This window comes from Lemur catta, chromosome 7 (genome assembly GCF_020740605.2).
Source record: "Lemur catta isolate mLemCat1 chromosome 7, mLemCat1.pri, whole genome shotgun sequence".
NCBI lineage: Eukaryota > Metazoa > Chordata > Mammalia > Primates > Lemuridae > Lemur > Lemur catta.
Genome location: NC_059134.1, coordinates 85,734,110 through 85,746,886, shown reverse-complemented (window position 1 = coordinate 85,746,886; position 12,777 = coordinate 85,734,110). Strand labels below are relative to the sequence as shown.

At 45.3% G+C, this 12,777-nt stretch overlaps 1 protein-coding gene across 2 annotated transcripts in view; it reads right to left on the bottom strand.

The window, feature by feature from the left end:
- Positions 1–12,777, bottom strand: part of LDLRAD3 (low density lipoprotein receptor class A domain containing 3) — a 231,501-nt gene that overhangs the window by 98,221 nt on the left and 120,503 nt on the right. For both annotated transcript variants that reach the window (XM_045557816.1, XM_045557817.1), the window contains exon 4: positions 8,733–8,867. In XM_045557816.1, the coding sequence (XP_045413772.1) occupies positions 8,733–8,867 (135 nt within the window). The remainder of the gene's footprint in view (positions 1–8,732; positions 8,868–12,777) is intronic.

Below are 12,777 nucleotides of genomic sequence, written 5' to 3'. Positions count from 1 at the left end.
TCAAATGCACCACACTGTTTCTCACCTTGGGATCTGCTTATCTGCTACTCCCTCTACCTGGAAGGATCTGGAACCCCAACCCTCCTCTTTCTTGTCCAGTTAACTCCTCCCCATCCTTACGGTTTCAACTTCAGCATCACTTTCTCAAGAAAGCCCTAGCACCCTGCAGACTACCCCACCACTCACTTCCAGAGCATCCTGCATTTGCCTTTGCGACACATTCCGCACACGAGTGGCCAACCTAACACCTGTTTTTCCTAGAGAACATAATAAGTTCCATCAGAACAGAGACCACACTGGTCTTGCTCCCTATTACCATTCTGCAATTCTAAGATGAACATTTTTTCATATTTTAACATTTTGAAATTGGGATGTGTCTTAAAATCAATACTGTGCCATAACTTAATGGTCAGTGTGTTTCCTTCTCAGCGAAACATAAAATAATGTTATGTTAATAATGTTAATAATGCTTACACTGAATAGCAATCTTAAGATTTAACAAAATTACGTATGCCCTTGTGTCTCCTAGCATAGTGCCTAGCACATGGCAGCAGTTAATAAATACAAACACAGTCACGTGTTGCTTAACAACAGGGACACACATTCTAAGAAATGCATTGTTAGGCGATTTCATCATCGTGTGAACATCACAGGGTTCACTTGCACAAACCTAGATGGTACAGCCTGCTACACACCTAGGCTACATGGTATAGACTATTCTCCTAGGCTGCAAACCTGTACAGCATGTTACTGTACTGAATACTCCAGGCAATCGCAACGCAGTGGTAAGTATCTGCGTAGCTAAACATATCTAAACATAGAAAAGGTACAGTAAAAATATGGGATTATAATCTTATGGCACCACCATCATATATGTGGTCTATGGTCGACTGAAACTCCATTGTGTCGTGTATGACTATACCTGTTAAATACACACAGACACTTCCTGAGGATGCAACATTAGTCAGTTTTTGCTCTGTAACAAACACACCTTAAAATCTCAGTGGTTCACAACAGTAAATGTTTGCTGTCTTCTCTTTGGTCTGCAGGCTAGCTACAGCTCTGGTGAACTCGGCTGGGACTGACTCTGCGCTGTGGGGTGGATCCAGGTCTTTCCCATGTGCCACCACATTCTCCTTGGACCAGCAGGTCCCAGGGGATGTTTTCCTCCTGGCAGACCACTGACACCCAAGAGCCCAGGCCTCTGACCTCGCCATGACCGCCAACATGTCACTGGTCAAAGCAAGCCGAGCATCCATGTGGCAGGGACACTTCCTCTGGCCATGCTGCCAGGTCACAGGCAGAGGGAGGAGTGAAGAACTGAGAATAAGGATCCAATCTACAACAGACCCCATACGGTGGTGGCGGAGCGGGGTGGGCATGTGAAAAGACACCACACTCTAAGTTTCAGCAGTAGCTGGAGGACAGTTCCATCAATGCACCATATACGGTATGTCCCTAGTCACAATGGGTGAAGGGTACAGATGCCACAGAGCTAGCAGTGTTGGCCTGAATCTGTGAACCCCTGCCCAGCAGCCATAAGGACCCTCCCCATTGGGTCCCCCAGCTATCAGGTACGTATTGAGGAGGTAGGGCAAGAAGCAACGACTGTCCCTAATTCTTTCTTCCCATAGCTATACATCTGTTCACCGTAAGCCCAGGCTCCAGCAAGAAATCAGGGTTGGCCGCTGGCTAACTCCAGGATTAGGATGAGGGGGCAAAGTGCACCTGTACAAGGTGCTGGTGGACTTGGCCATGGCTTTCGGGGAACGTGGAGGGTTCTGACTCTACTGACTCCAGTCCCAGGGCTGTTGTGGAGACACAGCTGATGAGTCCTATGCACCAAGTACAGACACAAACTTGACATACGGGCGGGGAGATGTCCCACACAGCAGCCCGGCCCAGAGCTTTCCCCACAAGAGGGTTTTTTCTCAACCTTTCCAGTTCCCGCAAGGCATCCGGCCCTTCCATGAATCCCCTGGACCCTCGCCACACTTTGTTCTTGCACTCCGACCTCTCTCCGGCCAGTTCATGTCCTCTTGGGTGCATTTCTGCTCTGGCAGTTAGCACATGCATGTGCCTGGCTTGAGTGTGACTTCTTGGGGACTGTCTTGGTGCTGGGACTACTGTAATAAGGTACCACACACTGGGTGGCTTAAGCCATAGAAATGTATGTTTCACAGTTCTGGAAGCCAGAAGTCCAAAGGAACGGCAGGTTGGCTCCTTCTGAGGGCTGCGAGGGAGAATCTGTTCCCCACCTCTCTCCTGGCTCCTGCCGCTCTGCTGGCGACCTTTGCCAATCCCCGCCTTGCAGATGCGTCAGCCCTGCATGTTCACCTGGTGTTCTCCCTCTGTGTATGTCTGCGTCCAAATTTCCCTTTTTATAAGACACCAATCCTATTAGATTAGAGGCCCACCCTACTCTAGTACGGCTTCAGCTTAACGAGTTACACCTGCAAGGACCCTATTTCCAAGTGAGGTTACATTCTCAGGAACTGGGGTTTTGGACGTCAACATATCCATTTTGGTGGGGGAGGAACACTATTCAAATTCAACAAGGGGCCAAGACCACTTCTGTAGCCCTGTACACAGCACGGGGCCTGGCAGGCACCCGGTTCCCTACCTATTACCTACCCACGGACAGAAATGCCCAACTCGAGGAATGCACACGCTCTCACGAGTACGTTCTCTCTCTCTCTCTCTCTCTCTCACGCACACACACACATTCTGCAGAAGAAACAGGACAAAGCTGTCACTGTTAGCTTCTAGTGAGGTGCCAAACCTCACAGCCAGGCTTTCAAATTCTCCTCGGGCCTTATCACCGGGATACAGCAAGCAAGATAAAGAAACTGCAACCCAATTGCCAAGACACTTAATTAACTCTCCTGGCATCGGTGGCTTCTTGAGAAGAGCTTAACTTCCCAGCGTTCCTCGCGGGGCGGGAAAGTGGACAGGCACATTATTCTTTGTCACTGGAAGGAAAACTCTGAGTACAAAGAGAGGGAAAACACGCTGGTCTTTATACTCAACCTGCCCATGAGCTCGCAGGACCAAGAGTTGCACTGACCGCCTGGAACTCCTGGACCCAGTTTAGTGCTACAGATGGGCAGTGCCATGGGATGTGAGGAATTTGAGTCTGTACGTCTGTCCAACAACCTGAGTTCCCATCCTGGACCCACCACCTGCTCGCTCTGTGGACCTGGCCAAGGAGCAACCTCTGTGTTCCTCAGTTTCTTCATCTAGAAAATGGGGGTGATAAAAAAACCTACTCTCAGAAGCAATTTGTAAGAACTAAATAGGAATCCAACTGGGGCTAGCTTTGAGAAAAAAAAGAACCGAATAGGAAAATGCAAGAATGCTTATAATGGTGCCTGACGTCTAGTTAGTGTGCCAAATGTTTGCCATTCTTACAAACGCCTGCATGATCTTCCCAAGGTTTCACCAGTCACCACGACCTGAGTTACCTAAGCTCTCGGTATTGTTAGTTATCTAACGCTGCAGGACACAGTACCCCAAACTTAGAGGCTTAAAATATCAATCTCTTAGTGTTTCACAGTTTATCTGTGGATCAGGAATCTAGGAGTGGCTTAGCTCTGGCTCAGGGTCTCTTACAAGGCTACAGTTGAGCTGTTGGCTGGGGCTGCAGATATCTTACATTGTGACCAAGGCAGGATCTACTTCCAGTCTCATTCCAGTCCCCACTGGATTTTGGTCAGAGCCTACTTCAATTCCTGGCCACACGGGCCTCTGCACAGGATAGCTCGCAACATAGCAGCTTCCGTCTGGGAGACCCAGCCAGAAAGCGTAAGCAAAACGGATCTAGAGTCCTTTTTAACCTAACCTTGGAACTGACATCCACTACTTTTGCTGTATTTTCTTTGTTAAAAGTGAGTCACCATTTGTACACTTATGTTCACTGCAGTATTATTCACAATAGCCAAGAGGTGGATATAACACATCCATCCACTGATGGATAGATGAATGGATAAGTAAAATGTAGTCTATCCATACAACGGAGTCTTGTTCAGCTCTTAAAAAATAGGAAATTCTGACACATGCCGCAACATGGATGAACCTTGAGGACGTTACTCTAGTAAGTGAAATAAGCCAGTCACAGAAAGATATTGTATGACTCCACTCATGAGAGGTACCCAGAGTTACCAACTTACTGGAGACAGAAGTAGAATGGTGATTGCCAGGGATTGGGGGATGGAGAACAGGGAGTTATTACAGTTTCAGACTTACAAAATGAAAAGGGTTTGGAGATGGGTTGCATAACAATGTGAACATACTTAACACTACTGAACCGTTCACTTAAAAGCAGCTAAGGTAACAAATTTTAGGTTATGTGCATTTCGCTACATACAAAAAAAGTAAGTCACAAGGTCTAGATGACATTCAAAGGATGGGTTTATACTGTTACCGAAAACTCAGCACTTGTCCATGAGGCCACATCAGAAGAATGAGGACAAGTGGTTTGAGGAGGAAGGAAAGAGACATTTTATTACTTTGCTGGCAAAGGAGAAAAAACAGTAGACCTTCTCGCCTCAAAATCCAAATTTCCTGAACATTGCAGAAACACAGAGCTTTGAAAGGATGGGTTCTCAGCTTCAGGCAATTCCTGTTCAACTGCAGTTGATGATTCTGATCATCCACCTCCGCTGAAGACAATCTTGTGACCTTCGCCCAGGACATCCTTCTACCAGGTCCGGCAGGGCCATGTCCTGTTGCACAAATAAACCAAAGACTGACCCTGCCCCTCCCAACCACTGGCCTGAGGCAGGGATGCAGACTTTAGTTCTCAGAAAGGAGGGGAGGATGTTTTAGAGACAGAAAATATTTTTGCCGTTTTTTTTCCAGACCATTCCCACTGTTACAATACCAGGGCACGAATACCAGCAGGTAGGGATCACTGGACACTGCTGTCTCATCCAGTCAACATTTGTAAGGCCACCTGAGTGCTGGTCACTCCCAACACGTGCATGACAACACCTGCTAACTCTCAGATGTGCCCTTCCCAGGGAGAGTTCCTTAGCAACAGAAAAGCCATGGAAAGGCTGCTCCGGAGCCATTACTTTCGGAATTATCTTGTAAACAGGCTACGTTTCCAATCAATGAAGCCCCAATTAAAATTTGATGCTACCATTGCATTCTTTAGCCTCTCATACGTTCCATATGGAATACAAAGGGACTTTATTGACTGCACTGTCACGGCCCCATTCTTGCTGTGACAGATGTTACCAGCTGCCTGACGGGACTTGTTTTCTGGGATCACGTGCATATACAGCTTATTCTTTAAGGGGCTGTCATTTGGGTAGGGAAGGCACAAAGATGAGATTCCTACTCCTTACAGAGTGTGCTGTTGGTTGTCAAGGCCAAGGATAAAGAGCGGAACTAAATCCCGGACAAGGGAGAAAGGGAGGCGAGGCTCATACAAAGCCGGTTCCTCTAAAGAACCACCCTATTCAAATGAGGGGTATTTCAAAGCACCATATTTCCAGTCTTGGGGCCAGTTTTCTCCACTCCATCAAGAAAAATACTATGAAATATAATTTTCTTTTCCTACATCAACTGAGAACAAAGATGCACTCTCAAGGGCTAGAAGCCCAGCAGAAGCCGACAGGACATATTTTGACGACATGAGCGCATGTTCAGAAGTGCTTAGCAGAGTACTTGGTGTATTATAAGGCCCGATAAACATTTGTAACTATTAAGATGACTGTGGGTCAAACCCTACGTGGCATAAGGCAACATTTTATCTAGTCAAGATGCCTCTGAGATGCCTCAGGAAGACACCTGCCTGGATCTCCTCTCCCCAAAGCCCCGCGCAGGTCAGTTTCCCACAGCACTGGTGCACTGGCGACCTTTGTTCAAGCACCAAAATTAGCAGGTAGTCAGTCTGCATGTAGATATCGTACAACACGAGACAAGCACACCCTTAGACAGCAGAACCACACTCAGAGCACGGAGGTGCACACACCTCGTGGAGATGCAGAACTGCAAACTGGCCAAGGGCACCTCTGTCTCCCATCTCACGCTCGCTGCAGGGCAGACTCCCACTGAGGGAATGACAGAACCTTCTCCGCTATCTAAACAATAACAATAATACTTATTATTCTTTTTTTAATAGGTTGTGGATATTTGAACTCAAATAACTTAAAAACCTAGATGGTGCAATACCATGTAGGGTGCAAATTAAACATAGCATAATGATAACATAACACCCTACAAAGAAATCTGTTCTAGCCTTCAGCACTTACCAAGCCCACTATGTGTAGAATACTGTACTACTGGGTAGGTTCTGTGGGATTTGAGAACCAAAATGGGTAGGTTTCCTGTTCCTAGGTAGCTAACAGCTATGCATTTGACAATGGGTGCCCTTGTGCAGTGGCTGTTATACCCACAGCAACTGACAGGTGTTACCAGCTGCCTGACAGGACTTGTTTTCTGGGATCACACGCATATAGCTTATTTTCTTATTTCTTATCTTGAGGGCACAAAAATGAGATACTAAGGAAGGTATCTGTCAAGAGTTGGGCTTCCTACGTATGCATCCACCACTGACTTTTTCCATAAACCTCATATTTATGAGAGTGGAATATGGAGAGAAGGAAAGGAGCAGAAGTTACAAATACTAACTTCAAACAGCCTACAGAGGGGCCAGCTGTTCTTCTTAAAGGCAAGTGAAAATCTGCTTAAGCAAAATACTGGGATAAGCTCAGGAAAGGCGGAGCAAGGGTGTGGCCCAAACCATCAGCATCCCTAACCTCCAAGTCCTGGACTTGGGAGTCCTTTTGCTAAACATCTCGGAGTACCATGAGTGAGTCTAGATTCATAAACACATAAGAAACTATATAAGAAACAATTTAGAGAAAATTTCCCTCCATGCCTCCTATCTATGCTAACATTTATTGACTCTGCGATTGTTGCTCCCATTTGGTATATTTCATTGGCTCTACACTGGCATGTTTGGTTTATAAAAACTCGACTTTGTGTAAAGGCTAGCAATACCTTTCCTTCAGTCAGAAGTTCAGAAATTCCCAGGCAAATTGCAAGATTAAAAAACTCTGCAATGTTAGTATAGAACAGTTAGTATAGATCTCAGACTTTAATGTGCATTTGAATCACCCGGGGGCTTGTGTATAGAACACAGATGGCTGGGCCCACCCTCGCTGGTTGATTCAGCGGGTCTGGAGTGGGGCCTGAGCATCTGCATTTCCAGAGAGTTCCCACGTGATGCTGAGGATTATGCTCTGAGAAGCACTAGTGAAGAGAAGACCCAAGAAGGGGATTTTCCAGGCAAAGACAAGCAGAGGCTAATTCCATCCAAGACAAAGGAGGGAGTTCTCTGTACCAACTCTTGGCAAAGTCTATCCTGATACACATTTTATCTTTTCTTTTCTATAGACCTCAGGCATACAGATTTAGATTGACCATAATCTCTGGTTTGTGGCCCACTCTTACCTGGGGTGTACGTATGACACATTTATTCATTCATTCCTTTTTAATAACATCATAAACACCCAGCAAAGTAAAAGCGAGGACCTTGAAAATAACCTATATCTAACTACACAAGACTTCTCCAACTATCCTACCTCCCAACATATGAGTTAACTAGGTAACCATCATCCTCTTGCTTTTCTTTTTATAGTTTTATTAAATCTATAAACTGTGGAATACATCTACACATTCCATACAGTGGAATATTGAATAACAGTTAAAGCAAATGAATTCTACCAACAAACAATAATATGGGTGAGTCACAGCAATATAATTATTGAGTGAAAAAAGTAAAGATTACATACAGATGATACCCATTTATAACATTAGAAACATATACTTTTTAGGATGCCTTAAAATAGACACGCATTTTTAAACCTTCATATTTCTTTCTAATCATTGAAGAAATGCATGCTTACTGAAAGAGTCAATAAGCAAAGAAATGTCAGCTTTTTGTTCAGCTTTAACAGGCAAGGACAAGACCTTACCCTACTGTGTCCTTCCCGGGTTCCCTAACAAAGCTCATCTTTCCACTCTGCTTCCACTAAATAGCTCTGAAATCAAGAGCCCTGATACAAGCAGGCAATTCACAGAAGAGAAAACAAAGTAGTAAACAAACACAAGGGGAAAATGTTAACTCTGTTCATAATCAGAGAAATGCAAATTAAACCATTTTGGGAGGCTGTCATTCTATGACTACTAAATTAGCAAAAATGGAAAAAATAGAACAGCAGTAAAGTCTATGATATTACAGTAAAACTGACAGGCATAGATAATGCTAGAAGCAATGTAAACTAAAAAAAAAAATTCAAACAGCTGCATGGCGAGGGGTAGCCTGTGCTGGTGCCCCACTCTGCGGAATGAATCCTAAAGAAGTAATTCAATGGAAAGAAACCTCCTGGGGGTTGTCCCAACAATGCAACGACTTAGAAAACCACAGTAGAGCAACAAAACAGTATGTAATGCAGCTGGGGCATATTACAGTTTTGAAGAGAAAACGTATAGATATTTAATACTTGAACAATACAAAATCCAAAATGGTAGGCGCGTTATACTTAAAACCGTGTAAACACATGTGTCTACCCATACGAGGGCTGCAAGGCCAAGTGCAAAAAACTAACGTAGCTGTTGTGTTTGGAGGTGGGTATGAGCATTGCTTTCTTCCTTTCAGTGTTTTCTGTGACTGTGGTGTTGCGTTGCAATTATCTTTTTACAGCATGAGAAGCTCCTACCTTGAGAACTTTCACAGCTTTCCTCGTCACTGTTATCTTGACAGTTATTTTGCCCATCGCAGATGAAGCTCTTGTCGATACAGAGGCCATTCTTGCAGTGGTAGCGGGCGGTGGAGCAAAGCAGAGGGTTTGCTGCTGTGAAGGGAAGACAGAGCAGATCACCATGGAGGCCAGCGGGTCCCCTCGAACCTCCTCTAGCCAAGGGAGTGTCCTGTTCAGGAGGCAGGGAGCTCATCTTCTAGGACGGCAGACCCAAAGCCCATCCCGGGAGACTGCCCAGCCAAACCCGGACAGGATGAGGCTCATTCTGCCTCATTCTAAAGGCTCCTTCTCCCAAGTCACCATGCTGGGGCCCTGTAAGCACACCAACACGGCCAGATGTCAATGCCTCCCCCTGAACGGTCAACCCCTAGACCGGCCAGCATGATTCTTATGGGTCTGGGGCAAAACCTGAATCTCACGGACGTCTCCTAGAGGAGGCAAGAGCGAATGGTTGGTAGCCTAGGAGACACATAGAGAAAAGCAAAGCCAGAGGAGTAGCTGAATTGGGGACCTGTGGCCCTCTGCCCCCAAGGAAGTAATGACATGATCTGATCCAAGAGCTATGAAGGAGACTTCTGGTTCCCTAACTATAGACCAGCCTTTTAATTCCTCACTTATTCTGTATGACTCACTAAGGTGAACTCAGAAGTCTCGATTTCTTCTTTGCAACCAAAAAGGTCATTAACCCAGTTGGTCAGCGACCATTTCCTGGGTAGCTCCTCTAGGAGGCTCCCTGTTCTTGGCACTTTTAGGGACCTCAAAAGAGATGACAGATCTGGGCTCTCCCCTCCGAGGAAAAGGGTGGCAACTGGCCAGAGCAAGGCCAACCCAAAACCACTTAACACACAAGCAAAACTCCGCAGAAAATCCATATTTCTACAGTACAATTTCCCTTGCAGTACAATTCAAACAAGGCTCATTCCAGGGCTCTGTTTTCAATAAATGAATCAGCCAAGTAGAAAATACGCCAATCCCAGCTCTGCTACTTATTAACTGAGTAATCTTGGGCAAATTAGTTCACCTCTCTGAGTCTTGCTTGCTTTATCTGTGCACAGGACCAGCTATATAATTTGCGAGGTCCAGTGCAAACTGAAAATGTGGGCTCCACTGTTAAAAAAACCATTTAAAAATTCAAGATGGGAAGAGCAGAGCATAAAACCAAGCATGGCGCCCTCCTAAGCTAAACACTGGCCCTGTCTGACCGCACCAGCTGCCGGTCCAGGAAGCTGATCCTGCTACTTACAGCATTAATTGGAGCATCAAATGAGATACGTGAGACATTCAGTGCTAAGTCTGGCATGCAGCATAGACTCAGGGAATGTTACACTTGTTCCCCCAGTTATGCGTATCTTGGTCCCGCAGACTGTGGCTCTCCTGCAAGGAGCAATGATGGTGGGGATGAAGAGGAGTCATTCTGCTTCTCAGGCAATGACCCGAGCATGCACCTGTACTGCACACGGTGGGAACAGCACCAGGGCAGACGCCAGGCCCCGCACAGAAGATTGCTATGCTGCTGTGGGAACAGGGGCACGCCACCTCCAGTGTCTCTCTGCAGCCCTCAACTGCGAGATGGCAGTCGCAATCTATTTTCTCTGCACGCTTCGCTGAGCTGTTGTTAATACACAGAGATCATGGCTGCAAGGACTTGGTAAACTTCACAGGGCTACGGAAACCATGGGGACTGCAGACTTTTTTTTTTAATTATTCCACTCAGAAAGGTTGATGTGAAAAGTCAGAGAAGGTAGAAGGATGGGGGAAGCCAGTATTCTCAGTTTTGAGGATGATGGACCAGTGGGAAGTCAAACAAAAGTAGTCTGGCCTGAAAATGGAAGTTTGAATTACTGAAATCGCTGTGGGCCAGAGAATGGCTCAACTTGATCAAGCTGAAACCGAGGTCTGACTTCAGCCAAACCCAAAACAGGGAAACCCCAAACCACAAATCGCGTTTGGTTTTTGTCCAAGGCAGCCTTCCAAACCCTTGTGCCCATCACACCCCACCACAGTGGCCTTCAACTTCCCTGGGACTTTGTTGGTCACGTCTACACAGCCCAAGTGTCAGTAACAATCAGCTCACTCCAATGGACAGCCTCGGAAAGGCATTCTAATTGCTCCAAGATGGGGCAGTCACCAGCTTATATAAATGTACTGGTGGGGAAAACTGCACTGAATCATCCTTGCTGTCCTCTACCTACTTTTTCTTCAGTTTGGACCATTTCAAGCTCATAAACTTTTGCTAGGAAAAAAGTCATATATGTGTATATACGTGTGTGTGTGTGCGTGTATGTTTGAAAACCAAGTCACATGCTGGTTTTAACGCATCTAATCAAAAGGACTAGTAGCCAGAATATGTAAAGAACTCTCACAAATCAAAAAGAAAGAGACAACTCAGTACAAAAATGGACAAAGGATGTAATCAGGCAATTCACGTAAGAGGAATGGCAAATGGTTAAAAACTTGAAAAAATGAGTCCTGTCACTGGAAATGAAGTGCCACTTTACATGCATCAGACTTGCCAAACTTAAGGTCTTAAAATACCAGATTATTGGCAAGGATGTGGAGGGAGAGAAAATATCATAAACTACAAGTCGGAGTGAAAATTGGTAGATCCACCGTGGGGGTGAATTTAGCAGTATCCCGTCGAGTCTAGGGTACACACAGCTTACAGCCCAGTAATTTCACATCCAGCTATATACTCTAGAGAGACTCTTGAACAAACAAAAAACGATTACTGAAGCCACTGTTTATAAAATAAAATACTCTGCAGCCAGGATTGGCTAGCTTTTTCTGTAAAGGGCCAGACAATAAATATTTTAGGGTTTGGCAGCCATTCGGTCTTTGTCTCTATTGTAGAGACTCAGCTCTGCCACTGTAGCTCAAAGCAGTCATAGGCAATTTTAAATGCAGGGCATGCTGTATTCCAATAAAACTTTATGTGCAAAAGCTGGTGATAGGACAAATTTGGCCCATGGGCCATCGTGTGTCACTCACTGCTGTTCAGCAGTGAAAAATGAATGAACTGGTGTCAAGATGAATAAATCTCACAAATATAATAGTGAGTGAGAAAAGCAAGTACTATTTACATGAAGTTATTTATGCAAAAGAATGCTACTTATCACTGAGGGCTACAAAAATATATACTGAAAGAATAAAAACTTGCAGGGGAATAAACAAACCCTAATTTCAGGTTAGTGGCTGCCTCTGGAGTATAGAGAAGGGCAGGATCCAAGAGGGGTAGATGCAAGACTTCTAACTATATTTGGTGACATTTTATGATTTTAAAAATCTGAAGCAAATAAGGCAACATGGTAATATGTTTTTTGAAACAGGGTGTTGGGGAATACAGGCGTTCACTCATTTTACTTTTACTTTTCAGTATGTTTGAAAGACTTCACCACAACATTTTCTAGAAGCTAGTGTTGCAGAAAGGTTTCAGTGAGCACTCACTTTCCTCATTTTTTACTCTCCCATCACAAAACTCTCCCTGGTCCACAAACACCTGCTGTAGTATCTTTCACACTTAGGTGCTCAGAAGGCACAGATGCACACTTGCAAACAGCCTCATTGAAGACCCCTCCTTATCAGTGACTCCTCCAAAAACAGTGTCACCTCCCCAACCCTGTGTGGGGCAGAGAAACAGAAGCAGGAGATTGCAAAGGAACACACCCAAACCCAGCAGCAAGCCAGGAAGAGAGGCCTCCTAACCATCAACACACGCAGTGCAATGCTCAGGCCTTGAAAGTGCCTGGAGCTTCCCCCAAGGAAGGTGCCTCCAAGCCATCACCTCCCTCAGGGTCTATCAATTCTCCATTGTATTCCAGTTCCCCCGGACAAACAAAGCAAATTCGAAGGGAGAGGGGATGCTGCTTGCCACCCTGCAGCAAACTGGCAGCCAGAAATAAAAGTTGGAAACTCTAGAAGGGGACAGAAAAGCTCTAAAAGCAACCTCAAGAATTGCAGAAGCATAGCAGCCTAGGATAGTTTAAAAAGAGAACAGAAAGTTTTA